This window comes from Myotis myotis, unplaced genomic scaffold (assembly GCF_014108235.1).
Source record: "Myotis myotis isolate mMyoMyo1 unplaced genomic scaffold, mMyoMyo1.p scaffold_m19_p_41, whole genome shotgun sequence".
Taxonomy (NCBI): domain Eukaryota; kingdom Metazoa; phylum Chordata; class Mammalia; order Chiroptera; family Vespertilionidae; genus Myotis; species Myotis myotis.
The window spans coordinates 1,185,180-1,212,958 of record NW_023416348.1 but is presented as its reverse complement, the minus strand read 5'-3'; the positions used below and the strand labels follow the sequence as shown (position 1 = coordinate 1,212,958).

Sequence of the window (27,779 nt, the reverse complement as noted above, 5' to 3'; positions counted from 1 at the left end):
CTCGTGAGGGACCGACGCCGAGGCACGGGCACCCCCACCCCAGCCCGCAGCCCCCAGGCCCCGCACAGGCCCCGCGGCTCAGGGCGCCGGGCACTCTGCCCCAGGGAGGGAAGACGCCCGCCTGGGGCCTGACTGCAGCCCCTCCTCCATCAAGTCCCGGAAAAGCCTGGCCGCAGCGGTCAGGGCAGAGGGACAGGGCCCCGCGCCCTCACCCCCGGGCTGTCCATCTGGGGGCACCCAGACGCATCGTTAGAGAAGAAACTGCGATAAATATTTGTCACGAGCGCTAATTGCCTCGCGGAGGGTAATGTATGAGGTTCCGCGCCTGAAACACTACCCTGGCATTTCCCGCTAATTAGCTAAAATAAATCCCAGGGAGGAGGACAGCCTCGTAATGAGGCACAAATGTGATTACGTGCTCGGGGGACGGCGCCAGCCACCTGGAGGCCCCGCCGCGCTGCGTCTCCGTGCACATGGCGGCCCTGGCCCCCGGGCCCCGCGGCCGCGCCCAGCCAGCCGGTGCGGGCGGCAGCCATAGCCGGAGGCCCCCCCGTGAGGACCTGGCAGGGGCGTTCGGGGGAGAACCCAGGGGCACCAGGCTCTGGAGGGTCTGCCAAGTGAACAGCCAGAGGCCGGGGGTGGGGGGCACTTCAGCAGAATAAGACACAGGGGCCAGGAGGAATGTTCCGGAAGGAGGTCCTGTCCCCTCGGGTCTCACCCCACCCAGCCCGGGGTCCGCATGGCTTCCATGCCCTCTTGGGACACAGAGAAAACACGCTGCTGGGAAGCTCACAGGAGCCCCAGCCCCAGGCGGACGGAAGCCAGGCACCCGCTCTGGCCCGGGCGCCGCTTCTCCCGGCGCTCTGAAGGTTGGCGGCAGAGACGGGCACACTGGCACAGCCCAGGCCCTCACCGGGCACTGCACCAGCACGCGGGCCCTGCCACCGACCTCGCCTCTGCCTAGCGGGCAGGGGCTCCCTGCCTCCCCCAGAACCCAGCCCTCCCCCTCCAGGCCATTCCCTGTGCCCGCCTCCCCGAGCCCTGGGACCTCTCCTCAGCTCCCCACCGTCTGTCTACCCAGCTCGTCAGCCCCTCCCGCTCCCCTTCTCCCCACTTTCACGGGCACCTAGAGCACGCTGGGCAGGAGGCCCTAGAGGTGCTGGCACGCTGCCTGGCACATAGGTGTTCCATAAGCCTGTCCTCCCAGAGCACGCAGCCTGGTGGGGACACAGAACCAAGACGGACCCAGCCCACGGCTGGGAGGTGGGCCCCACACCAGAGGGAAATGGGGCTGCAGGGGCAGAGCGGGCACAGCTAACCGGAACATTCCGGAAGGAGGGTCAGCCAGGCCCCGGCCTGGGCAATGAGAACCGGGAGCCGAGTTCCTTCATCACTCAGCACGTGCTCCTACGAAAGCTCCCGGCCCGCCCAGCGGGGGCGCAGGAAAGGCTTAGGGCTACTCACGCTGGTGTCACCACCAGGGCCTGCGCTGCTCAGGGCAGAGCCGGCTGAACTGAGCCCCACAGCCGGCCGGGGCCCTGGGACCCACACTGGCTCCCGCCAGCCCCCAGGACAGGGGCCCACTCCCAGCAGCCCAGGCCCCGCGGGCCACGTTCACTGGGGTGTCCTGAGGGCAGGGTGGAGGGCCGCACCCCGCCCTCCAGTCCCCACGCCCCCACCGGGCCCAGCCATGCCACCGGCTCCCGCGGGCACCGGCCTCCCGCCAGCGAAGCGCAGGCCACCCGGCGAGCCTGCAGCGGCTGAGCCCCTCACTGACCTGTCTCGGGCGTCCCGCATGCCTCGGCTCCGCTGCCCCGCGAGCTGCCGGGACACGGCTCCGGCCACTGGGACAGCCGCCGCCGCCTCCTGCCGGAGCAGACCCGGGCGCGCCAAAAGAAGCCGGGGGGGGGTTGGGGGGGCGGCGAGAGGGAAGACCACAACACAGGGACAGGAGACAGAGGGGTGAGTGGTGGGCAGGTGGCCAAACAGAAAACGTGATGGAGGTGCCAGGGCAGCAACGAAAGAAAAGTGAGAGGAGAGCGGAGAGCGTGAGGCCACTGTCCGGAGGGGCCTGCCCAGCAGAGGGTCCTGCCGGCAGCCACGCCAGGTCTCCAGGGGTGCCCACAGGGGATGCTGAGGTTCCACGGAACACGGTTTGGGAAACACCACACTAAGCCATTTCCTAGGGACCCTCGAGGCCTGAAGTCCACGTGGGTCTGACTCTGGCATGAGAAGGCCAGCGGGCACCAGTCCGTACCTCCCGGGGTTCCTGGGGCCGGGAGCGGGGAGGGGGAGCGGAGGGGCAGGGGCTAAGGGGCGGCCAGGTGAACCTTGCAGGCACAGCATCAGCCTGCACAGAGCAGGGGTGGCATCGCTCAGTGGGCGTCTGCCAGGCCCCGGGCCCTAGTGAGGCAGCCCCGGCCGCTCCCTCAAAGCTCGGCCTGGTCACCCAGAGGCCCCAGCTGGGCCGGTCCTGCAGGCGGTGCCTCCTCCCACCGTCACGGAGCAGCTCTGCTGCGGCCTCACGGGGAGAGGGGACCTCCCGTCCAACCTCACCCACGGCGGGTAAACTGAGGCACCAGCAACGGGTCGCATTAGAGAGGCAGGCCAGAACCCACAAAGCTCCAGCCACACCCCACCGTCCCAGCCACGGCCCTGAGAACCCCACCAGGGACTCCCCAGGGCTCACAGAGAGGCAGGGACGCAAGCAGGCTGGCATGGGTGCAGCGGGAGGAACGCCCCAAGCCTGTGCCCCCCAACCTCTGAGGATAGAGGAAAACCCTGGCTCCCCTCCCACCCTGCAGTCAAAGCCGCATGCGGCACCTCCTCCAGGGAGCCCTCCACCCTCTCCATCCAGGCCCACCGCCCCCGGCCCAGGCCCGTGGCTGGCCAGAAACCCTCTGCTCCAGTTCCTCCCTGAACTGTGAGCCCTGGGACCCCAGGCAGAGCCTGACCTGCACCCATGGGACTCAGAACATCTGCCTGGCCCGCTGGCCCGGCCCCGGCAGCAGCCAGCACGTGTTCCTCGGCCCCACCCTGCCTGCGCAGCCTCTGGGGGGCCTGAGGCCAGAGCTCGTCCTGGCATCTGGCTGTCAACGAGCGCAGGTCCTGGCAGCGTCTGCCCGGGGGACATACAGCGCCGTCCACAGCTGTGCGGCCACAGGCACCGGGCGGTCTGGGAGACAGCCAGGAGCCTCAGCACACACTCGGGGGGCGGAACGCCCCGGAAAGGGCCGAGCTCTGCGCCACCAACACGGAAAGCGGCTGCGGTTTGACTAAGACCATGGTTGGCCGAGGGCTGCCTCACCGGGACGTGGGGCTCCCCAGGTGGCCACGCCCACAGCAGGACCCCCAGCGGCCACAGGGCAGGCTCCCCTGGGCCCTCGGAGCTCTGGGTCCCACCTCCAAAGACCATCCCTCTGCCCAGGGCCGGCGCCTCCTCCAGCACCACCTGCCCTGCCCCTGCTCTCCCTACCCCCGCCGGCCCAGACCCCCGTGTGCCCTGCGTGACAGGCCCTGTCGGGAATTCACAGCACATCCCCCCGAAGTGTTCAATGCTACTGCCCAGTCCCAGGGCCATCGCTAATGACCGATGCCCTGGTTCAGGGGAAATTACCTCATCTGAGTCCTGAAGTCCCATTTACGGTTCTAATAATCTCCCCATCGACCGCCAGGGCTGTCGCCTAATTATAAATCCATTCCCCCCACCGGAGGCGATCGATGCACCCATAAAACAAGCAAGGGCCTTAAATGCCCACACTTCATGGGGCACAGACCACGGGCAGGGCCACCCGGACTCCAGCAACACCAACCCCGCCCCCCGCTCCCCAACACCCGCACTACTGCTCACAACACCCCTCTCCTCCGGGCACCCTGAGAGGCCCCGGCAAGACGTGCACTGGCTCCCTCCCCAGGTTAGGAGCCCCGTGCCTATTTCCAGGGGCCTCCACCGTCCCTACCACACCTTGCACTGGGCCACCATCTCTGACACCTCCCTCTGGGCCCCGATCAACGCCACCTCCTCCAGGAAGCTCTCCTGAGCTGCTTCCCCACCTTGGCGCTGCCGCCGGCACATCCCTCCCGAGCGACCCAGCTCCCAGGCGGAAGCACCGGGTGCGCTGGGCTGGCCTCCCCCGGCAGAAGAAGGGAGGACAGGAAGCTGCGGTGCCGGGCCCTGGGCGCATCGTCCCAACTGAGACTGGTTCAGGTCCCGTTCTCCCCAAGAGCTGTCCGTTCCCCCTCCCCACGCCACCAGGAGCCAGGGCCCAGGACAGCAGCGGCCATGGGGCCGAGGCCTAGCAAGGGCAAGACCTCCCCAAGGCCACGCCGAAGCGGCAACGTCCATCCCCATCCCGCTGACCTCAGAGGGGCCAGAGCCCGGGCGGTGGGGGGTGGCAGGGCAGTGAGACCGGGCGGGGCTTTGCCCAGTCACTGGACCCGCCCTGTGTGCCTAGCAGCCCCACTGGGCACAGAGGCTGCGGCAGATGCCTGCCCGTCCGTCGCTCTGTCTCAGAGACACTTGCTGGGCGAGCCTGTGGGACGGCTTGTAGTGTCTGAGCTGTGGGCCAGGCGGCACGCGGGGGGCTCCCCCATGTACCTGCACACAGCTGTACAGCCCATCACCTGGCCCACCTGGCCTGGCCATGCCCCGCACCCACCTCCCCTCCCCAGCCCTGTCCCCTGGGACGGCCCCAGGCCGCACCCTCCAGGAGGGACTCCAGGCCTCCCCTGGCCATTCCCTCTGCAGGGACAGCCCCTCCTCCTCCTGTGTCCGGAGAAGCCCTACCCTGGACACGGCATGTTCTCCCCCTCGGCCCCCCTCTCCTGACCCCCCCATGGCACCCCTTCTCCTGGAAACAGGACACAGAGGACACCCAGGAGAGACCCCACCAGCAAAGCTCCACGGCCAATAGGAAAACACGGGCGCCTGCTCCCCCTGACCCCCACAACTCCCCCAGTGGCTTCATCTCGGACTGTGCGGCCGACCCTGGTCAGGGCCCTCCCTGGGAACACCCGGCCCAGGTCCGTGGCCCACAGCCCCACGGGTGCAGGGCTGGTTCCGGAGGCCATGCCCCTGCTGCAGGGACGACCTGGTGGCCAGCGGGGGGCTGGAGGGACAGGCATTCTGCAACCGATTGAAATGAGGCGGCTCCTGAGAGCAGGCCCCGTGAGCAGCGGCACAGACCTCCCTGCACCCCATCTCCGGGCCCCTGTCCGTGGGGCAGGTCCGGGTCACCCTGGCCACGCCCCCGGGGGCAGCCTGGCCTGGCAGGCAAGCTCAGAGGGGGCGGGACCACTGGGGACCCCCCTCAGGCAGAAATGTTCGCCCCGCCCCCACCCCCCAAGGATGAAGAGCTGACCTCGTCCCAGGAGTCCACGGGACCCTCCGCCAGCCCACAGTGCCACCCCCCACCCCTAGGCTGGCGCTGTGCGGATGCAACGCCCCAGGGGGCACGAGAGGCGGTTGCCCACCGTGACCTGGCGGGCAGACTTGTGTCCTCGGGACTGGCCTGGGCCGCCTCCATGCCCACAGCCCGGCACTGCCGGCTCAGACCCCCTGCCTGGCGGTGCCAGGGCCGCAGCCACCCCGAGGGCACTCACCAGGCAGGATGGGGGCAGGAAGCTGTTGACCCTGGAGACGCTCCACATGCCCTCCAGGCACTGCTGAGCCTGGATGGTGACGGTGCTCAGTGCCCCGCCCAGGCCGGCAGGCGCCACCGACACCTGGACGCTGGGCCCCGCGGGCCAGGCCAGCCCCTTCCTCCTGTCGGGCCCCGCTCGGCCAGGCGGCCTCCCGGCTGGGCCCGCCACGGCTGGTCCATCCCGCGGGCCGGTCACGGGGCCGGGGCCGGGCGGCACGAGGCCGGGGCCTCCGTGCGGGGCGTCGAGGTCCTCCCGGCCGGCGGGGGCCTGCAGCAGCCGCAGGGCCTCCCGCGTGAGCTGGCTCAGGTGGGTGGCGCAGACGGCGCAGCGGCGCTCGGCCTCCGGGTGGCACGATGGCAGGGCCCCGGGCACCGGGAGCTTGTCGAGCAGCAGAGCAGAGAAGCAAGGGTCCTGGGGAAGAAGGGACAGTGGTCAGAGCCCAGGCGCCAGGGCCGCCCGCCCCTCCCTCCCTCCCTCCCCGGCGGGGCCCGCCCGCCACAGCCGTGCATCATCCATAACCCACTAACAAGCCCCGAACGGTTTCACCTGCGCCCGCCCTGCAGGGAAGTAATTGCAGGAGCTGCACGGCGAGGCCCACCTTCCCGCCATCCTCACCGGGCGCGCTCATGCTAACGGGGCATCTGCGTGTCCCTGACCACTAGGCCACACGGCTGAGGAGCAGCCAGGTGGCTGCAGCATGGGGCAGATCCCACCCGGCCCTGGGCCGTCCCCAGGTCAGCGCCCAGGGCCCCGGTGCGCAGCCACGTGTATTCCAGAGCCACAGCGGGTTCCCTGGACCCACCCGGCGCAGCGGGCCTGGTGCCTGCACACCCTCTCCCTGCCTCTGCGAAGGCCCAGCCCGTCGGGGTCTGGAGGAAAATGAAATGGGGCCGGTGTCCATGTCCGTGCGGGCACTCAGAGGGGAGCCGGGCAGCCCGGGCCGCCAGGCGGGAGGCAAGGCTCATGCCCACCCAGAGCCGTGCTGATTGGTGGGAGGGCGGGGGACACGACACACAGGTCCCCCTAACCCTGAGCCTGGTGTCAGAGAGGGCTAAGAACAGGAGCAGGCCAGCCGAGCAGAGGCCCCCGCTTGCCCGGATATCACAGAGGGCTTCCGGGAGGAAGTGCCACCTCTGATAGGAGGATCCTCACCAGAGGGCCCACCCTGTTCCTCCACCCCCCACCCGACGCTACTCACCACCTCCCAGGACAGCCCGCAGGGGTCGGGGTCAGGGTCTGAGCCCCTTCCCCGAGGGCTGAGCTCCAACCACAGGGGCCTGGCCGGGGCAGACCCTCGGCCCAGCCGGACAGGGCCACGCGCACCCAGGCTCTCCCAGTGCGGACCCAGCAGGGCAGATCCCGAATGCGGGCCTGTCTCCACCTCAGCCAGCTGGCCACCTCGCTGGCCCGCACCCCTGCCCCTCGCCCCCACGCGCAGACCAGGGCCTCCCTGCCTCCCTGGCCACAGGCACCCTGCTCACACTGGCCACACACCCAAGCGGTGGCCTGTCAGCCCAGCTGCCCTGCTGGCCACAGAAGGGACCAGGCCCCCTAAACACAGCCTCCTCTGAGCCTGACCCGTGGCGGCCCTGCCGTGTCGATGGCGCCTGGGAAGCTCACAGGCGTGGCAGTGGGAGCAGTGGCCTTGCTGTGAGGAGGCACGTCCCCCGGACCACCCACGCCCCAGGCAGCGGACGCCGCGGGGCTGTCCCCGCACACTGGCAGGCAGGTCGCACGAAAGGGTGACGCCTCGGCCGGGCGTCAGGAGGGCCCGGAGCCGCTGGGAGCCGAGCGGGAGCCTGGCTGGGATCAGTGACCCCTCCCTGCTGCCGCCTGGGGGGAGGCAGGAGGTGGACAAGAGCCCTGCGGGGAGCGGGGAGCGGGGAGCGGCTCGGGCCACAGATGGAATCCAGACGCCGCACGCCCCCCATTTCCCAGGCCCTGGCTCTGACCACTCTGGTTTTCCACTCAGCAGGAGGCCATGGAGGGCGGCGGGCGGCGGGTGGGGGAGGAAGTGCCTGCTGGAGCCATTAACCCGACTTGAAAGGCGGCCCAGCCCCTGCCGGCCGGCCCAGCAGCCATTGTTCTTAATCGAGGGCCTCTGCCTGTCTTAGGGACCTCAGACCCCTAGGGGAGCCCCTAGCTCCCCTCCAGGGGCTACCCAGGAGGAGGCAGGAAGGGGGCGGCTGACCGGACACCAACCACAACCAGCCAGGCACAGGCGAGGCAGGCGACAGGAAGCCAAAGCAGCCCCCACCCCTGCCCAGCCCCCTTCTGCCCAGCTGTGTGTGAGGAATTCAGACAGCAGCTGTCAGGAGGCCCCACCCACTCAGGCCTGGGCACTAGTCAAAGACCCTGGAGAGTGGGGAGCACCCGGGGCTCCTGGTCACCTGCTCAGCCAGCGCCAGCCCCCCAGGCCCTGCTCCCACCAGCCCTTCCCTGACAGCCTCAGGCGGCAGGAGGCCCACCCCCATGATCAAAGCCCAGCCAAGCCCCCTCTCGGGCCCCCACCTCCTGGCTGCAGAGCCTGGCTGCGGGCTCCTGGCCTGGAGCAGGGGCCAGCTCTCCCTCCTTTGTCTCAGGACACATGCCGGACACCCAGAGGCTGCACGGGAGAGGCCTGCCTGGGCTCCGTGTGAGCCCCGCCCTAAGCCTCCGGGCGGGCCAGGCAGCGGGCTCCAGGGCGGCAGTGGGCCCAGGACACACTGCCCGCCCCCTCTCTGAGCCACACGCCCGCACCAGAGGCGCCGGGACCTCGCCAGTCTGCCTGGCCAGCTGGGGACCAGCAAGCTGTGGGCTGGGCAGACCCAGAGCCGGCTCTCCCCCCCAGCACCCGGGCCCAGGGTTCAGGACTGGGAGGGAGGGAGGGCGTTCTCCCAGCGGCTGGCACCGGCCACACCCAGGACAGGCGAGGGCAGGCAGCATCTCCACACCACCCGATGCCCTGCGGCCTCTCTGGCTTCCATAGCACAGCCAGCACCTCAGCACCAAAGGCTGGGGCCCAAGGGCCAGCTGACCACGCCCCAACCCTTCCCAGAGGCCTCTCCCAGCCACGGGGTTCACAGGCCCCAGCCCCCCACCCAGGGGTCACAGCCAGGCCCTGAGAGCCCTGCCCCTGCACCGCCCAACACCGCCCCCGCCCCCCCCCCCACCCGGGGAGCCCGGCACCTCCAGGAGACAGTAATCACCCCGCTGCAAAATATTACTTTTAATCTCCTCTTTATGGCCTAATTAAACAGATATTTTACTTGCACTTGAAAATGTTTTTCTTAATTTGATTCAATTTAGCATCCCACACCCCTACCCGCACGCCACCCGGGTGTTAGGGAGCCTCCCCCCTTGAAAATGACTGGGTCTCTAAGCCGCTCTAAGCCATCCCTCCATCTTCCCCAGCTGGGCCGCGAGCTTCCTCCAGCCTGGCCCCAGGCCCACCTGGGTAGCTGGGCCGGAGCTGACCACACCCCCACAGAGGCCACCAAGGGGGGTGGGAGGGGTCTGCTTCCCAACTCAGAGAAGCCCCAAGACCTCAGGGCTGTGGGACAACCCTCTCCAAGTCCTCATCAGCCCGTCCTTAGAAAGGGGGCCACAGAATCCAGGGGGAGGGCCACTGGGAGGGCAAACTGACCAGATGCCTGGCCTGGAGGTGTGCCCGAGCCCAGGGGTCCCTCCCCAGATGGAAGTGAGCCTGCAGGTGGGGGTGAGCTTGGTCCAAGCTAGGGTCCTCCCCGGGAGCCCCTCTGCCCTCCCCCAGCACAGCCCCTGCCTCCCCTCCCCCCCAGCACAACCCCTGCTTCCCCTCCCCCCAGCACAGCCCCTGCCTCCCCTCTCCCAGCACAGCCCCTGCCTCCCCCCTCCCCCAGCACAGCCCCTGCCTCCCCCCTCCCCAGCACAGCCCCTGCCTCCCCCACCCCCAGCACAACCCCTGCCTTCCCCACCCCCAGCACAGCCCCTGCCTCCCCTCCCCCCCAGCACAGCCCCCGCCTCCCCTCCCCCCCAGCACAGCCCCTGCCTCCCCTCTCCCCCAGCACAGCCCCTGCCTCCCCTCCCCCCAGCACAGCCCCTGCCTCCCCTCCCCCCCAGCAGGGCGAGCAGAACCAGCAGTGACCCCGCAGCCGCTGCTTCCGGAGTTGACAACAGGTCCAGGAAGGGACCCCTGCCCCGGGCCGGGCGCCGCCCCCAACTCTGCTGTCCAGGCTGAGGACATTCCGATGTCGCGTGCAGCCTGGCGGGACTGGGGCAGGTCAGGGGTCAGGGCTGTTTTCCAGCCTGGAAACCGCCAGGCTGTGGCCGGCCTCTGGGCGGCCCAGGCCCCTCCCTCCAACCGGGCAGCTCACCAAGGGCCCACCTCCCAGCCCGAGGCCGGTTCCACGGGACCTAGAGACCCAGAGACCTGCCAGCAAGGCTCCTTGTCCCACATCCCAGCCCCCTCGGCCTGAAGTCCTGAGGCCGGGGCTGACCCAGGCTCCCTCTCTGCCAGGGGGCGGGGGCAGGGGGCACAGCCCAGCGCACCCAGCACTGACCAGCACCGTCCCAAGGCCCGGTGCCAGGAGCCAGCCAGCCAGGCAGCCCAGGGCACAGGAGTGCATTGAGACCGCCTCTCCTCAATGGGGTCCCCTGTCCTCCGCCCGGTGCCACTGAAGGGCCCGCGGCGGGGGGGGGGGGGGGGGGGGGGCGGGCTAAAGGCGCCTGAGCGGGTGGGGGAGAGTGGCAGGGAGGTGGCCTCCTCAGGACCCCGCTGCTCAGAGGAGGGACTCGGCATGTTTCGGGGGCCTGGACTCACCCAGACTCCCTTCAGCCCAGCACGTGGGTGCGGGGTGTGGGCCTGTCCCTCATCTGAACCTGGCAACAGCAGACTCCCTCCGCCAGGGTCGGGGCACCACCCTGCAGGCAGTCCTCACCCATCACCCACCACCAGGCGCCCCCCAAGGCTCCCACGGCCCCCTGTGTTGGCTGGATCAGGCCCCTCAGAGTGCCGGGCACCCGCCTCCACAGACCCCACCCCACGGGGAACTGCCCTGCTTGCTGGCTGCCACGAGCACGCCACCTGACAGATAGGGGTTCAGAGAAGCTAAGACACTTGGCTCAGGCCACACAGCAGAATTGGATCTCAAAGTGTGGGAGGCACAGAAAGGGATGGGGCCAAGGAGCAGGGCCCCAGGGACCAGCCCAGGAGGGGCTGTGGCTGGGCAAAGGGCAGCCATCGGCGGGCCAAGCTGAGCCGGTGGGCCGACACCCCCTGGTTTTGGACAGGCCCAGTGTACGGGGCTGGCGGGGGTTCCAGGAGCCAGTGCTGGGCTGTGGCCTGGCACCAAGGGGGTGGAGAGGACCGGGCATTTAGGGAGGGGCCGTCCTGCAGCCACACCCCTGAGCTGGGCACGAGGCAGGGCCAGGGCCTGGCACGCTCCACCTGGAAACTCGGGTCAGGGGTGAACGCCCGCAGCGGTGTAAGGCCATCATCTGAGACCGGACACAGCGGGCGTGGGGCGGCCTGGCGCTGGGCGTGCAGGACCACGAATCCGCCAGCCCCGGAGCCTGGCTGAGCCGCTCCCCTGCCCCACAGCCTGGGGTGCTGCCAGGGGGCAGGGCCAGGGAGCTTCCCACAGAGCACCAGGCACCTGGCAGACAGCCCTCGAGCCACCCAGCCACGGGGTCCCCCAGCCACAACACATGACACAGAAGCGAGAGTCCCCTAACCTGGGGGAGCAGTCAGGCCAAGGCCCTGCTCACAATGGGGGGCTGAGACCCCGAAGGAGCGGCAGCGCCGTGGGATGGCCCCCAGCCTCCCCTCCGCCCAGGAGAGGATCCAGGAGTCCACCGGGAGGGAGGGAGGGAGGGAGGGAGGGAGGGCGCAGAGCTTGAGGCGGACAGGGAGGACCGGCCTGGGTAGCTGGCCGCCGCCACGGGGACCCTGACTAGGGACAACGCAGCATCGGCTCCCACTCCCCTCCCCCACGTGGAGCAGCGAGGGGACACTCACTGCACCCCCACCTTCCTGCCCAGAACCTGCGGCGGCTCCCGGGAGCACTCAGCACAAAGACAGAGCCCACAACCACAGTCACGTCCGCACCAGGAGGGGCCGGCTCCCACGGACACGTGAGAAAGGGCCGTGTGGCTGGTGGAGGCTGGAGAGCTGTGAGCTCCCTGGCGGGCAAAGGGAAATGGAAACTACACTCTCCTTGCTCTTTAAGGAAAGACCCAGCTCGCCCTGGCTGGCTGCTCAGTGGTTAGAGCATCGGCGGGTCTCGGGCCCCTTTCCTGGTCAAGGGCACGTGCCTCGCTGCAGGCTCAGTCCCTGGCCCCAGTCGGGATGCGTGTGGGAGACAACCAATGGATGTGTGTCTCTCGCATCGATGTTTCTCTCTCTCTCTGTTTCTCTCTCTCTCTCCCTCTCCCTCTCTCCCCTCCTTCCTCCCCTGCACTCTCCCCCAAAAATCAATGGAAAAAACATCCTCAAACCCCAGGCCAGGCTCTGAGGTTCAGGGGTGACCTCCCCCCCACCCCCCTCCTCTCAGCAGAGGGACAGCCAGGCCAGTCACAGCCCAGGTCCCTGCTCAGCCCCACCTCTGACAGCAGCTGGACTCCTCGGCCAAGAACCCAGCTCCTGGCAGCGCCCGCCTGGCGCTCCCAAGGCCCCACCTCTGCCCTGGCTGAGGCCCAGAGGGCACCGTCCGCTCAGCCCCACCCCCACTGGCCTCACCCCGAGACCCCGAACCAGCAACAAGATGGGATGAGCACGGGAGCCGGGAGCCAGGAGCCGGGAGCCGGGAGCCGGGAGCCGGGAGCCCGTCGCTCCATCACTGGACAAGGTGGGTCCCAGGGACGGGGAGGCCCAGCTGGAGAGGGGCCGGCTGAGGTCACAGAGACATAGAGGAAGCCAGGCCTGGCTAGCCTCCCCTGTCCCCTGCCAGGTCTGTCCCCCGAGTGGCCTGGGAGCCTGGAGTCCCGCAGACGGATCCCTCGGCTGAGTCACCCGGTTCCCTGCCAGCTGGGAGCCTGCCCGGCAGCCCAGGGAGGGCCGCCCCTTCACACCTCGGCTACCCTGGAGCCTGCCAACACCTGGCTCAGCTGGGTGCGCCCCTGGAGCCCGAAGGCAGACACTGTGGCCCTGGTTCCGGGTGGTCCCAGGAGCTGGTGCAGCTCAAGCCAGACTCCAACCAGCTGGGGAGTGGAGGGGGGACGCTGCCCCCCAACCCCCCCAGCAGCACACAGCCAACACCAGCTGGGCCCCGCCTGCCGCCCCTGCCCACCCAGGGCCACAGCCATCAGACCACAGACCCTGGACCACCCCCCTCACACTGGTGGAATCCGCAGTGGGCGCGTGGACACGGGGCTGGGGAAGCCTCCCAGGGGAATGGACAGCTGGCAGGACCGCCATCCACAGACCAGGCCCAGAGCCGGGAGCGGGGCTCTGGCTTCCAGCCCCAGGGCCAGGCCAGGTCACTGAGCTGCAGGATGAGACCCCTGCTGGGGGAGGGGGAGGGAGATCGGCAAGAGCTGAATGAGAATTGATCACTTTGCCCAGGGGGGCGCTAATCAATTCGGCACCTGTATTGACACTTCGAGTGTCGAGTGTTGAGTGTCGGATGTCACCTCTGCCACCTCTGTCACACGCATCTGGGTGGCAGCTGGACCAGAACCCCGCCAGGACCCCGCCCTCAAGGCTGCCAGGAGCAGGGCTCGGTGGGGGTGGGGGTGGGGGTGGGGAGAGGGCTGGACCCTGGACCGGCCCAGCTGGCCTGGGGTGAACTCAGCAGGCGCAGGAGGGAGAGTGGTCACTGAGTCGTTCAGCAAATGTGGCGGGGTGACCGGCCCTGCACCCGCCCTGCACACTGGACACCGTCCACGCCGTGGCCGAGGGGGTGGAGGGGCTGAGGAGGGCCGAGGCCGGGCGGCCTCCTGAGGAGGCTGGGTTGGGCTGGAGCGGGGAGCCTGGATGCATGTGGGGGGCCCAGACCTCTGTGCTGTGAAGTCAGAGAGGCGGTCAGCGGGGCCTGAGCCCCCGCCACGGTCAGTGCCACGGGACAGATGGGGAAGCCAAGGCCGGCACCGGGCGGGGAGCACAGGGCAGCACCAGAGAGGAGGCTTCACACCCAGGCCCACGCTAACCGCCACCCCCCACCCAGCCCGCGCCCCGCCCCCAAACACCAGTCACAGTCCCTCCAGCCGCCTCAACAGGGCTACGTGTGCAGCCGCCTGTGCTGGGCACTGCCCGGTGGATGCCCCTGTGTATCCCGGGTACAGAGAGGGAAACAGGCCCAGGTCTCGGCGCACCTACCCAACGTCCCACAGCAGGACCTGAGTGCTGGCAGGAGGGCGGGCAAGGGGCCCTGGGGTCTACCTGAGACCAGCCTGGGCCTCACGGGCCCCCCAGCAGCGGGAGCCCAGCAAGCCTGCACCCAGCGAGCTAAAGGCACCCCGCGCTGAGCGCTGTCCTCATGAAGTCATCTCCTGAGGAGCCTGCGCAAACCCCGAGGGAAACTCCCAGAAGCAGGCCTGTGCGCTCGCCTGGCCGCGCCGCCCGCTGCCCCAGAGCCCCCCCCCCCCCCCCCCCAGTCAGCAGCAGCAGCTGCCTGTGCGCCTGTCCATCCGGACACCGCCTCCCCCTCCCCTGAGGGAAGTCCCGGGCAGGCTGGCCGGGCTGCAGGCTGCAAGTCAGCCAGGACGTGGGGAGTCGGGGTCGCACAGGACAGTGACACTCGCCAAGGCCCCGGGGTTGCAGGCTCACCCCCCACGCCCCGTGGCCCAGGTGCCTAAGCCCCCCATGGCCCTGTCTCACCCTCTCTACAGCGGACAAGGGCCTTCCCTCCCCCGCACAGCACCCTACAGGGTGGCAGCACTCCCAGCCCAGACCCTGGAACTGCCCATCCGACACAGGAAACAGCAGGGAGGGGCTGCAGAGCAGGAACAAAGCCTGGGGCCCTGGTCTGCCCGGTGAGCGGGCCACTGGGCGCCAGGGAAGGCAGGGGACGGGGTGAACCCACCTGGCATGGGGGCGAGCCAGTGTCGAAGGCCAAGCTCAGGAGAGTCCAGGGGAGGTGGAGGGGGGAGGTCGGGCGGGGGGGGGGGGGGGGGGGGCTTCCCTGATGAGCTGTCTGCAGAAAGAGACCACTAGGCCCCTCCCCCCAGGAATTCACCAGTGACTGGTGTGACCTGCAGCCTCTCCATCGGAAGCCCCGCCCACCTTGGACCAGCGGCCCCTTGACCTGGGCCACCAGGCAAAGCCCAGCTCAGTCAGAAAGTCCCTCCTCTCTCTGGCCTCAGACTCCGCTGTCAGCTCCCTAGAAGACAGACCCCTGGGAGTCTGTCTTGGACACACCCTCCTGAGGGCCTGAGTTCCGCGCCAGTGTCTTTTCAACCCGGCTCAGGCCATCTGGGCACAGAGCTTGGCACGGCTTCCCCCTCATCACAGCAGAGGGGGAGTCCAGCCCCACCCCAGGAACGGCCACAGGGCAGGAACCAGACTCCCGCCACCCCGCCTGCCCTAGATGGGGGACACATGGGAACGCAGGGGGGGGGTGGGACCCCAGGAGCCTGGGGCCACACCCTACCCCGGGGCCATGGCCTCCCGGGAGAACTATATTTAGATTCAATGGGGACTATGCGACTTCCCAGGAACCAAACGCTTTCAAAGGCTGAAGGTTGCGGGAAGGGCTTCCTCTGCAGACCCCCACCTTCCCGATTCGCCAACTTCCAGGTGCATTGTTCCTCGAACAATGGTCCCAGCTCCTTCCCAGGCCAGGGCAAGCCCACTGGCTGCAGGATGCCCCCCCCCCCCCCAACACCTTAGCAGCTGGGACTGAAGCCTGGGGAACCCAGGGGCCCAGCCACTCAACTCCCAGATGGGTGGCCACTGCCCAGAGGGCAGAGCTCCCACACGTCCCACACACAATTCTTGGCTACGAGGGGCAGGCAGGGCCACCCGCTCCTTCCAAGCCCTCCTGCCCCAGATGGCGGCCCTGGTGGCCCAAGGGCAACAGCACACCAAGTAACCCGCCGGGCTGGCAGGGCAGGTGCTGTCCTGCCTGGGGGGAGTCCCTGCCCTCGCCCTCCCTCTCCCCTCCCCCTCCCTAACTGACCGCGGCTCCAGCTGCAGCAACGCCCACCCCCCCCTCCCACCCCACCCCCAACTCCTACACATGGTTGCAGACGGGGAAACTGAGGCCCAGAGGGAAGGGACTGGTCAAAACCACGGGAAAGGTCACATACCCGGAGGGGCGTCCCGGGCCCGCTGACCAGCTTCCAGGCCTGTCGCTTGAGCTCGGCGAGCTTCGTGTGGCAGTGGCGGCACCAGCCCCCTCCGCCGGCCGAGTGGCCGTGCTCGGCGCCTGCCCCCGCGCCCTCGGGCGCTGGGCGGCTGCCACATGGGTCCTGCTCAGGCCCGGCGGGCAGCCTCTTGCAGGGGGCCAGGTCCACGGGCTGCAGCGGCTCCCGGGCCGGGCCAACCTCGACCACCTGCGGGAAGTGGGTGTGGAAGGGGACGGTGAGCCCAGGCCGCTGCGGCGGGATCCCGCCGCCCAGCACCGGGGACCCCAGACCTCAGCGCGTTCCGGCCCCCGCCTCCCCCGCCAGTGACACACTCGACAAAGTTAGGAGCACGGGGCGCGGACCTGCGCCCCCACCAGAAGGCCCCGCAGCCCCTGGCCCCTCCAGGCCCAGCCCTACCGGGCGCCCCGCACCCCGCGACCATCTCCAGCGTCTAGAACTCTGTCCCCGGTGCCCTCCGGCCCCTGCCGCCCGCCTCCCGCTCGGGCCCGGCCGCGCGTACCGCGGGGTGCGCCGCGCACAGGGGGACGCCGCGGCCGCCCATGGCCCCGGCGCAGGAAGGGCCGCGCGGGCTGTCCGGGGCGGCGCGGCTACGTGACCCGGCCCGGGGGCGCCCCCATCGTCCCGCCGGCCGCTCCGAAGTTGGCGGCGCGGGCGGTCGAGTGGCGGAGGGCGCGCGCCGGCGGCGGGAGCGCGGGCGGGAGGCGGGCCGGGGGCGGGGCCCGGGCCGGGGGCGGGGCGCGGGGAGGACTGCCCCGCCCGCCCCTGCCCTCCGCTCGGCGGTGGGGAGGAGAGGGGAGGGGACCCTGCCCCGCCGCGCGCCCCTCCCACTCCAAGGACCCCAACTAGTTGGGTGAGTCCCAGGCCTAGGGAGGGGCGCCCTAGGGTGGGCCGCGCTCGCACACGCGCCTTCCTGCTCCGTCGCCGGGACACGGGGGTCTGCGAGTCTCCGCGGAGGCCAACGCACTCCTCACTCACCCGCGCGGAACTGCGGCCCGGCCGGGAAGGTCTTGCCCAAAATCACTCCAGGAGGCGGGACGAGGAAGGGGCCGAACCCAGGCCCGATTCCCGGTCACTTCCTCCTGCAAAGCCGGCGCACGCCGGTGTCGCTGGCCACCCTGTGGGTCTAAGTGCCGCGCGCGGGTGAGTGACTCCGCGGTGTGCGCCTGGAACGTGCCATGCCCCCGGCAGTGTACCGCGTCTAGGCGTGTCGGCGAGCCGCACGCGTGTCTCCGCAGCCGCGCGTGCGCCGGAAGGTCGGTCGGTGTGCGAGCTGTGTGCCCGGGGAGCGGGGGGCGGGGGCGCGGCTGGCCCTGGGCTGCGGGACCTGTTGTCAGCCGGCCCGGCAGATGGGAACTGCGCTCCGGAATTAATTGCCTGTTTGTCTCCGGCTGGGAGGTCTCCCTTCCCCTCCCCCGTCTCCGGCGACCAGTTGCTCGCGCTCCAGTTCAGCCCTCGGAGTCGCTGCTCTCCGAGGCGGCGGGAGGTCCTGGGTCCCCCGTTCCGGGTCAGCCCGAAACCAGGGTCAGGCTGGGCGGGCGGGGATGCCCGCCTTCCCGTGACGCGGGCGACCCCTGCCGGCCACCGCGCCCCGCCGCCGGAGCCTGGAGAGGGACCTGGCACCGCTGCTCCAGGGCGCGGAGGCTCTCCCCGGGGCCCAGGGGCTGGGGTCCAGGCGGAGACCGCGGCCCGCGGCTCCCCGCGCGCAGAGACCCACGCACACGTTAGAGGCGCTCCCGCCTCTCCTGCGCCCCTCAGAGCTGCCTTCTCCATTGCGTTTTACCCACCACCCTTTTACTTGGAAAGCGCTCCCCACCCGCGCACGCACTGTCCCCAAAAAAGAGGTGGGTCGTCTCCTCCTGGCGTCCGAGTTGTTTCCGACCTGTAGGTGGCGGGAGCGGGGGCGGGGGGATAAAGTGGGGAGGGGCTCCCCACTCTCACACTGCGCGAGGTCCCTCACCACCCGGCCCCCTGAGGACAACAGGCGTCAGCCCGCATCCGGATCCGGGTACCGGGACCCCACCACAGATGGGCTTCCCCCCCCCCCCGCGCCCCCCGCCAGCAGACAGCACCGCCCCCGCCCCTCAGCTGCTCTGGGCCACACACACACACACACACACACACACACAGGCCCCGGGCCGGAAAGCGCGGCTGTTTTCCCCTCCCCCCCCCCCCCCCCACACACACACTCACTTGCCCACATGCGCTCCTGGAAACACCGACGCGGAGCCCTGGTCCTAACACCAGGGCCGGCCACACCCGCAACTTCGGTTGTCAGCACGCACCGCTGCGGCGCTTCGGGAAGCACATGCTCCCACCCCACACCCGGGTCCCCCAAGGGGACGGGACACAGCCCCGCAGATTCTGGAGGTGCACGCGGGACGTGGAGTCACCTAGGGACTCGGGCTCAGCCGCCAGCCGCCGACTCCATGCCTCGCCCACCCAGCCAGGCGTGCGGTGGGACCCCGAGTCCCAGCGCTGCGCTCTCCGCCCCGGCCGACCGCCTCCGGCTCAGGACGCAGCCGGGAGAGGAGAGGGAGGTGGGGCGGCACCAATGGGCGAGGGGGGGGTGAGCCCGCGAGTCCCGCCGCTCAGGACCGGTACCTCCTTCCCCGCGCCGCACCCTCAGCCGCGGGAGCCGCGCCGCAAAGTCGCGGGACAGCGCCTCCGCCGCCAGCGGTCCCGCCGCCCTCCCTCACCTTGGCTCGCCGCCGCAGGAGGTGGTTGGTGAAGCCCAGGATGATCTCCGAGTCCAGGCAGAGCGCCCCCATCTCCAGCAGGCTGGGCGCCTTGCGGGGCGCGCCGCGGGGCTGCTCGGGCGGCCCGGGCAGCGCCATGGAGGAGCGGAGCGCGGGGAGCGGCTCCCAGCTCCTCCCGCCGCCGCCGCCGCCACCTCCCCGCCCGCGCGCTCACTGGCCGCGCGCCCGCCGCCGCCGCCGCGCCCCGCACGGCGCACAGCCGCCTGCCAGGCCCCCGATCCTCGGCGGCCCGCGCCCGCGGCACCTGCGCTCGCTTCGCGCCGCGCGCCCCCGCGCTCCGGCCCCGCCTGCCAGCGCCGACAGCGCCCCCTCCGCCCCGGCGGCGAGCCGGATACCCCGACACGCGCCCCCGAGGACGAGAGTCGGGAGGGGACGAGGGTCCCACTCGCTGTGGGTCCTCATCCCCCTGCCTCGCACCCCCCCTTCCTGGTGCCACAGCCCGGCGGCTCAGGGAGGGAGGTGGCCGCGCTGCTGAGCTGGGCTCCGAGAAACCTCTGCCGACAGGGGGCGTGTCGCAGGCCCTTCCCGCTCCCCGCATCCCCCACCTCCTCCTCCAGTCACCCCGGAATCTCCGCGCCTTGGGGTCCCAGTCCCCGGAGACGTGTCCGGAGCACAGTGACCTTGAGCTCCCCACTCTGTCTCCGTCAGCCCCCCCACGCCGCAGCCTCGGTCTGTGGACCGCAAGGCCCACCCCCAGGACCCCAGAGCAGCGCAGTGGGACTTGTGCCCCTCTGTGCTCCACTCCAAACCCCAGTTCCGCCACCACCCGCAGCCTCTCCGCCCTGGACCCGGAACCCTCGGGCCGCTCCAGTGACTCCCTGCGGCTCGGGGGTTCGGTCTCGGCCCCTGTCGCGGCCACATCAGGTCGGAATGAGGAGCGGGCGCGCTGCCTGCCCGGCTGCAAACTCAGGCCCGGATCCCGCGCTCCTGCTGCGCGCCTGAGCCCGGCCGCTCTCGCGTGCTCGCAGGCGCCCCCTGCGGGCGCAGGCGGAGCGGGCCAGCCGCCTGCTTGGGGAGAGGAGCAGAGAGGCAGGGTCTCCTAAATCAGCTAGGCCCGGGAAAGGTTTGGGGAGTGAAGGGGTCAGGGAACACTGCCCGGGGGAGATGGGCCGTGATGGGGCCTGTAGGTAAACGGCAAGGCGCGGAGAAGATTGAAAAAGGGGGCCCGGAGGTCAGGACGCTGGCGCCTCTCAGAGGGCAGGACAGGACAGGACAGCTTGGCTGGGGTGCTAAGGCTGGACCATGGAACCTCCCTACCCCACCCCCACTCACCGGGTTCCTCCCCTGACTCCCCGAAGTGGCAGCTGAGGCTGTGTCTCCACCACCCTACCCCTCCCCTCACACACACACCAGCTCATCATAAACACATCTGTGGGCCACAGAGTTCCCCCCCCCACCCACCCCTAGGCCTCGGGTCAGGAGCGAGGGCCACCCATGGCCTGGGGCAGAGATCAAGACAAGCCATGGGGGAGTCCCCTCATTCTGGCTCCTCCCTGTCCCTTTTCCGCCACCTCCTGCCGGCCCCTGTGGTCTGGATTGGGAGGAGCTAGGATCCCGGAGGCCGGCCTGGGCCCCGCCTTCCTCCCTCCTCCACCCGCTGCTGGCACCCAGGAGCCTGTCCTGACCCCTCCTCTGCTCCAGGCCCCTGAGCCCCGAGAGGGGCCTCCCTCCTGGGGACCCGGCTCCCTGGGAGGAGCTGCCACCATCTCAGCGGGTTGATTAAAGTCGTCACAGGGTTGTTTTGAACATTTAATTTACCAGGCACTTGGCGGGGTGAGAGCTGCCCCTGGGGAAATCTAGGCCCAGCGAGCAGAGGCAAACCCTCACCAAGCACAGCTCAGGCCCATTCATTGCTGGGCTCGCCTCCCATTAGCCTCAGAGGCGACACCCAGGGAAGGCAGGGCGACACTGGGCTGGAGGGTCAGGTTCCTGCACAGGCCTGGGGAAACGAGTCCTCATACCCCTCACCCCACCTGCGGGGGACATGAGGGACCCCCCCCCCCAATGCACATGCACACGCACACGCATTCCACACACAGACAGCCCCTCCTGGGCCCACCCAGCCAGCTTTCCAAGAAGGGACCAGGCCCGTCAGCCAGCGGTTGGAGAGTTGGGGTGCCGGCACGCTCGCACAGGCCTGCGGGGCGGAGACTGCAGCAGTCACACTGCGACGGGGGAAACCTGGGCCCGAGGGGAATGGACAACGTGGACGCAGGTCAAAAACCAGGGCTCCGTCGGCCTGCGGACTGAAAGGTCCCAGGTTCGATTCTGGTCGGGGGCATGTACCTGGCTTGCGGGCATATCCCCAGTAGGAGATGTGCAGGAGGCAGCTGATCGATGTTTCTCTCTCATCGATGTTTCTAACTCTCTATCTCCCTTCCTCTCTGTAAAAAATCAATAAAATATATTTAAAAAAAAAAAAAAAACAGGGCTCGTCTTTGGCCTGCGCACTGAAGGGTCCTGGGTTCCATTCCGGTCAAGGGCACGGATCTCGGTTGCAGGCTCCTCCCTGGCCCGGGCCCTGGTCGGGGCGCATGCAGGAGGCAACCCAACAATGTGTTTCTCTCACTCACATCAATATTTCTCTCTGTCTCTCCCTCTCTCTCCACTCTCTCTACAAATCAGTGGGAACATATCCTGGGGTTCGGAATCTAAAAGAACACCAGGGCTCGTGCAAAGCCGCCCCAACACAATGTGCACATGACCCGGCTTGTGTGTGTAGAGACCATCTGTGCCCAGAAGGGCGGGACCCTCCCTGGCAGCCACGGAGGGCCTGTGAGAGTCCTCACCTCCAGGGAGAGGGGAGGCTGGCCCCCGAAGGGACCTTCCTTCCCATTGCGTCCTCCTGGCCGACTCGAGCTGTGTGGGATGTGTAACCATGGCAGGCCGGGTTCCATAGGAGGCAGGAAGGCTGGGAGTGCCCGGGCTGCCAGGCAATGCTGAGGCCCGTGCCAGGACCACATGGGGCATGGACCCATCCTCGTCCCCTCGAGGGTGGGAGGGTGAGACCTTCTCTCTCATCTCAAGGTGCTTCCCCAGGGCTGGTCAGCACAGCAGGGCCCCTGTCACACCACTCCTGGAGGCTGGGCCCGTGCCCGGGGGGGGGGGGGGGGGAGGATGCCTAGGGGAGCAGCCGGCGACCACAGCCCAGCGAGCCTCGGAGGGAAGCCATCCTGCTCAGGCTGTGCCCCCCGCAGCCTGAGGGCAGGTGTCAGGTGCAAGGGGGTTGCTGTCACTGCGCCAATCCTCCTTCAAGGGCATCTGCTGCGGGGAGGCGCATCGGTCAGGGGTATTTTCCTGACCCCCGTCTTGCAGATGAGGAAGCTGAGGCAGAGGACTCGTCCCAGGCGCTGCACCGAGGCTGCCGCCCCTGCGCTCTGCTGCGGCCTCCCTCCCGGCGCCGGCGCCAGGCCCAGGAGTGCAGCCGGGGAGGCCAGGGAAGGGTGTGAGCTGGGAGCTCCCCGAAGGAGGCGGGGCAGGAGCAGAGGATGGTCAGCCCGGCAGCCAGCTGAGGGTGAGGGTTTGTCCGGTGGAGAGAGAGAGGCCAGCGGGGTCAGGCCGGCCTCTGGAGATGGGTCACTCAGCCAGCCCACGGCCCTCCTGCCCTCCTGCCTTCCTGCCCTCTGCCCACCCAGACCATCTTCTCACATCCGGAGGCCCAGGCCCAGACTCTCAGCGCCGCGGGCGCCGCGGTTTCAGCACCTCGGCCAGCGCCCCGGCCCTGCCTCCTCCCGTGGGTGGGCTGGGCGTCTGGACCTGGAGGTGTTGGGTGGTCCCCGCTTCATTTACTCCCGCACTCGCCCCCGAGTCCGCCTGGACCCCCATTGCTGTCATCGCCCCGCTCTCTGTCTCCAGGACCGCCTGTCCCTTGAGGGTGTGTCCGCAGTCAGACCTCCCCTCGGCCTGCGCCTCAGGCCCCAGGCCGGCCACCCACCTCTTCACTGCGAGGCCCCCGCCTGGGGGCTCTGCGCCCACCGCCGCCTCCTGGGGGCTGGTCTCCGCACAGCAGCCGGGGGGGGGGGGGCACTTAAGAAGGTGACGGTGTGCTCTGGCCCTCAGCCTGCCCACCAGGGCGCCCAGGTGGGGTCTCCAGCTCTCTGGGCCCGTCCCCCCCACCCCCTCCATGCCCAACCCCCAAGTCCTACACATCGCCTGTCCGCTTGGCCTAAGCTTCTCCTTCACAGCTGGCCAGCTCCAACTCCAGGTCAAAGTCAGGTGCCACCTCTCCCAGGAAGGCCCCCAGCCCCAGGCAGAACGAGTCCCCCAGTCCTCGCTCTCCTGCCAGAGATGGGCTAGACTCACCTCGGGCGCCCAGAGCCCAGCTCCGGCTCCGCCGAGCACTCCCGGGTGTCAGTGGACATTTAAGGAAAGCAGGCAGCCGGGCAGGTGGCAGGAGCAGACAGACCCCTCCTCCCGACCCCCTGGGGTCAGACACCGGGAGCCAGGACCCTGGGAGCCAAGCTGTGCACCCGCAGCCACATCTGGAATGGGGGCACTTCCCAGCGCAGCCAGCAGGTGGCGCACCTGGGCCGCAGTCGCTGGTCAAAGGAAAGTACTAGTATGTGAGACCACCTGGTTGTTTCCCTCTTATGCAGATGGGGAAGCTGAGGCCCTGAGAGGGGCGGGGCTGGCCTTCCACCCCTGAGAGGGAGCCCCGGCAGCCCCGTGGCCTCCCCAGCATCCCTTCCACACCACCCACAGGCCTGGGCCCACCCACCCCACACCCCTGCCTTCCTACTCTGTTCTGGTACCTGTGCCGCTGCCTCTACCCACCCAAGTCCTGGGCTCGGCCTCCAGCTTGAGAACAGGCACCGAGCGGGGCAGAGGGACACGTGGGGGCCGAGTCCCACGGAGCTCCCCGGGCCCCTTGCCTGAGGCTGTGGTCCGGAAAGCTCCGGAAAAGCCCCCGGGGCAGCTGCAGCGCCACCTTGTCACTACGCCAGACACGGCACGGCCTCGCCACGTCCCTCCCGACCTCCTACTTCAGTGGTCGGCAAACTGCGGCTCGCGAGCCACATGCGGCTCTTTGGCCCCTTGAGTGTGGCTCTTCCACAAAATACCAACGTCTGCGCATGGGCCACGAAGTTTCAATCGCACTGAACGTGCGCGCCCGCACGCAGAGGAGACCCCATCAGACTCCCGCGGGTGGACAAGGCCGTGTCCCGGATGAAAATGACACGGTGGGACCGAAGCAAAGTGGACACTGCAGAAAACACGTCGACGGAATTCTCCGAAACTATTCTCGATGACGCAGAACGCGAGGCTACGGCCATGAGGGGAGCCGCGGGTCGGCGAGTCCACCCCAGGCAGCTGCTGAGGGAACAGGAAAGGGAAGCAAATGAAGTGGAAGCAGGAACAGGAAGGAGCAGAGGTCAGAGTGGAAAGCAGCGAAACAGAAGACTCAGAGAGAGTCAACGCAACCAGAAGCCGGTTCTTGCAGAAGATCAATAAAAATGATAAACCGCTGGCCAGGCCGAGAAAACACCAATCATCAATATTCAGAATGAGAGAGGGGCCTGGCCGGGAGCTCGGTTGGTGAGAGCGTCCTCCCGGGGCGCCAAGGGTGCGGGTTCGACCTCCGGTCAGGGCACATACAAGAGGCAGCCAGTGAGTGCACAGGTAAGTAGAACAATGTCAGTCTTTCTCTCGCTCTCGCTCTAAAATCAATTTTTTAAAAAAGAATGAGATGGAACATTGCCACAGAGCCTATAGATATTAAAAAGAGCACAATGGAGCTTTTTTATTGATTTCAGAGAGGAAGGGAGAGGGAGAGAGAGATAGAAACGTCAATGATGAGAAAGAATCATGGATCTTCTGCCTCCTGCACGCCCCACTGGGCATCGAGCCCACAACCCAGACATGTGCCCTGACCAGGAATCGAACCGTGGCCTCCTGGCTCAGAGGTCGACGCCCACCCACTGAGCCAGGCTGGTGGGCAGTAATGGAGTTTTATGCCAGTAACGCTGACAACTTAGATGAGCAGATTCCTGGAAAGCTAGGAACTGCTACAACTCAACTGAGAAGAAGCAGGCTGAACAGCCTGCCTCTGTTACAGATGCTGAATGCGCTGCTGAAAATCTCCCCACAGAAAAGCAACATCAGGGCAGGGCCTCAGGGGCAGGGCCCTGGGACAAGGACCGAAGGGCCACAAAGAGCCAGGGTGGCCCTCTGGGTGGTGGGTCTGCTGGCTTGACTGCACGAGGCTTCACGGTGCACACATCACATGTCATCAGGGGACGCTGTACCACGGGCGGCTCACCATGTGCCCTCACACCTGTGAACTGGACAGTGATGAGCAGGGTCTTCCCCAAAGACTGAGGGAGGCTCAAGGAGACTTCACTTGAACATGCCCCCTATCCATGTCCCCCAACTGTGCTCCCCCATCCATGTCCCCCATTCATGTTTCCTACCCATGTCCCCCTATCCATGTCCCCATCTGTGTACCTCCATCCATGTCCCCCATCCATGTCCCCCATCCATGTCCCCCATCCGTGTCCCCCTATCTGTGTCCCCCATCCGTGTCCCCCATCTGTGTCCCCCATCCATGTCCCCCATCCATGTCCCCCATCTGTGTCCCCCATCCATGTCCCCCTATCTGTGTCCCCCATCCATGTCCCCCATCTGTGTCCCCCATCCGTGTCCCCCATCCATGTCCCCCATCTGTGTCCCCCATCCGTGTCCCCATCCATGTCCCCCTATCTGTGTCCCCCATCCATGTCCCCCTATCTGTGTCCCCCATCCATGTCCCCATCTATGTCCCCATCCATGTCCCCCATCTGTGTCCCCATCCATGTCCCCCATCTGTGTCCCCCATCCATGTCCCCCATCCATGTCCCCATCCATGTCCCCCATCCATGTCCCCATCCATGTCCCCCATCCGTGTCCCCATCCATGTCCCCCATCTGTGTCCCCCATCCGTGTCCCCCATCCATGTCCCCCATCCGTGTCCCCCATCCATGTCCCCCATCTGTGTCCCCATCCACGTCCCCCATCCGTGTCCCCCATCCATGTCCCTCTATCCGTGTCCCCCTATCCATGTCCCCATCTGTGTTCTCCCATTGTGTCCCCCCATCCATGTCCCCCATCCATGTACCCCTATCTGTGTCATCTGTGTTCCCCATTCATGTTCCCCATCCATGTCCCCCACCCATGTACCCCATCCATGTCCCCCATCTGTGTTCCCCATCCATGTCCCTTTATCGGCATCCCCCATCCATGTCCCCCACCCATGTCCCCCTATCTGTGTCCCCCCACCCGTGTCCCGCTCCATGTCCCCTGAAGCCTCTCAGACCAGAGCAGAAGCTCAGCCAGGTCCCCGCTGGCCCGGAGCCCTCCCAGGTGGACAGGTCTGTTTTTCGGGGTTCACCTGTCACTGGGGGTGTGGAGAAAGTGAGGAGCCGTCCCCTGCTCTCCTCCCACAGCAGTGGCGGCAGTGGGCGGAAGCCTCAGGGCGGCCAGGGCATACGGACGGGCAGGGAGGCTGTGCCCACTGGGGGCTCCTCGGCTGAGGACCGGAGGGCCGGCAGGACCAGGGCTTCCCCCAAGGCCCAGGCCGGGGCTGTGTCCCCTCCGTCCCCCTGTTCTCTGGCTGAGGTCTAGCACCTCAGCCTCAGGCCTGTCACCCTGGACTTGGGGCAGCGCCCCGGCTCCTCGCCAGCCCTCGGGGTCGTGCACGCTGCGGCTTGGGAAGGACAGGGGTTTATTTCTCTGGCGGAAAAGACGAGCGGTCCCAGGAGCGAGGGCCGCATGTCCCCCGCCGGGGCTCCAGGACGGACTCGGAGCTGCAGCCGAGAAGTCCCGCTCACCGCGGGCCGGCCCCATCTCCGTGGCCCTCGGGGGCCTGGCTGGGCCGGGAGGGGGAGGACGGGGCAGGTGCACTGGGCAGAGCCCCACGCCAGCAGCCCGTGTGCTAAGAAGGGAGGCGGACTCGGTCCCGCAGGGTGAAGGCAGAGGAGAGGGTGGGATGCAGGGGCCGAGACCCGGGAGGACTGGGCTTGTGTCTGCCAAGCAGGAGCCGCCAGAGACCCGGGAATGGAGGGGACACTTTTGAGACGCCACCCCGTTGCCACCCGGCTTCCCCCACCAGCCCTCCCACGGGAGCTCGGGCCCAGGCCAGCGCCTGGGGGTTGGGCTGCATCACCTCCGAGGAGCCTCCAGTAGCCCCACGAGGTGGGCAGGTGGGCACCGCTCCCTTTAACCAGAGAGAGGGGTGCTCTGCGGGAGGAGGGACTGGCCAGGTCACCTGCTCATAGGCAGCAGGGCTGGGATGTGAACCCCATGGACTCCCCGCCTGTGTCATGCCGGCCCTGGGGGGGGGGGGGATCCTTGGTCCTCCTACCCTCACCCTCCAGCCTCGCCCCTGCGGAGGACCAGGGCCCCAGTCAGGCGTGAGGGGAGCAGCCAGGGGGCCTGGGAGAGGCTGGGAGCAGGGTGGAGTGGGCTGGGGGTCCCCTCCCCTCCCCTCTCTCCCCTCCCCTCCCTGAGGCAGCTGCTCCAAGCGGAAGGGAGCGGGGAGGCAAGGACCTGTCTCCGGGAGGCAGGAGCAGGTCTGCTGAGTCCTGGAGCCCTTCCCTGCGGAGGGGCGCTGTGGCAGGGGTGGGGGCCTCCTGAGACCAGAGCCAGAGGCAGGGCTGGGCCAGGCCCGCCTGGTCCTCGGGGATGAGAAGGGAGGGGGAGACCCCACATGAGGATGCCTCCCGAGGGAGGAAGGACTGCGGCCGGGAGCGGTTCAGTGTTGGATCAGGTGTTTATTTCCGTGGGTCACAACGTGCACATCCACCGCGGACACAGTGGCCCAGCCCTAAACAGCACGGGAGGCTCCCAGGCCTGCAGCGGGCGCAGGCTCCGGCCACCAGGTGTCACACCAGGTGTCCTGCCCTCCTCCGCACCCCGGTCCCTGTCCCAGGGACCCCTCATTCATTCGCGCTCACCGGACGCCTGCGCGCCCCCAGGGCCTCGGGAAGTGCGGGCTCCGACGGCACAATCCCAGCTGCTCCCAGCGCCCGGGGGTGACCAGCTCCCGGCCAGGAGGGCACCGGCTGCACCTCGCCAACTCCAGGCGGGCAGAGCGCACCTCGCCAGCTCGGGAAGCCGAAGCCGGGGCGTGCCCTCCCT

At 68.6% G+C, this 27,779-nt stretch overlaps 1 protein-coding gene across 3 annotated transcripts in view; it reads right to left on the bottom strand.

Moving 5' to 3' along the window:
• KIF26A (kinesin family member 26A) overlaps positions 1–17,082 on the bottom strand; it is a 33,504-nt gene extending 16,422 nt beyond the window's left edge. The window contains exons 1-3 of one of the 3 annotated variants that reach the window (XM_036306437.1): positions 16,885–17,082; positions 15,850–16,095; positions 5,602–6,054 (exon numbers count right to left, since the gene is read on the bottom strand). In XM_036306437.1, coding sequence (XP_036162330.1) covers positions 5,602–6,054; positions 15,850–16,006 — 610 coding nt within the window. In that variant the 5' untranslated portion in view covers positions 16,007–16,095; positions 16,885–17,082. Of the gene's footprint in view, positions 1–5,601; positions 6,055–15,849; positions 16,096–16,408; positions 16,603–16,884 lie in introns of those variants that run through there. The other 2 variants (XM_036306434.1, XM_036306435.1) reach the window with 2 other exon arrangements.
• Positions 17,083–27,779: the final 10,697 nt, after the last annotated feature.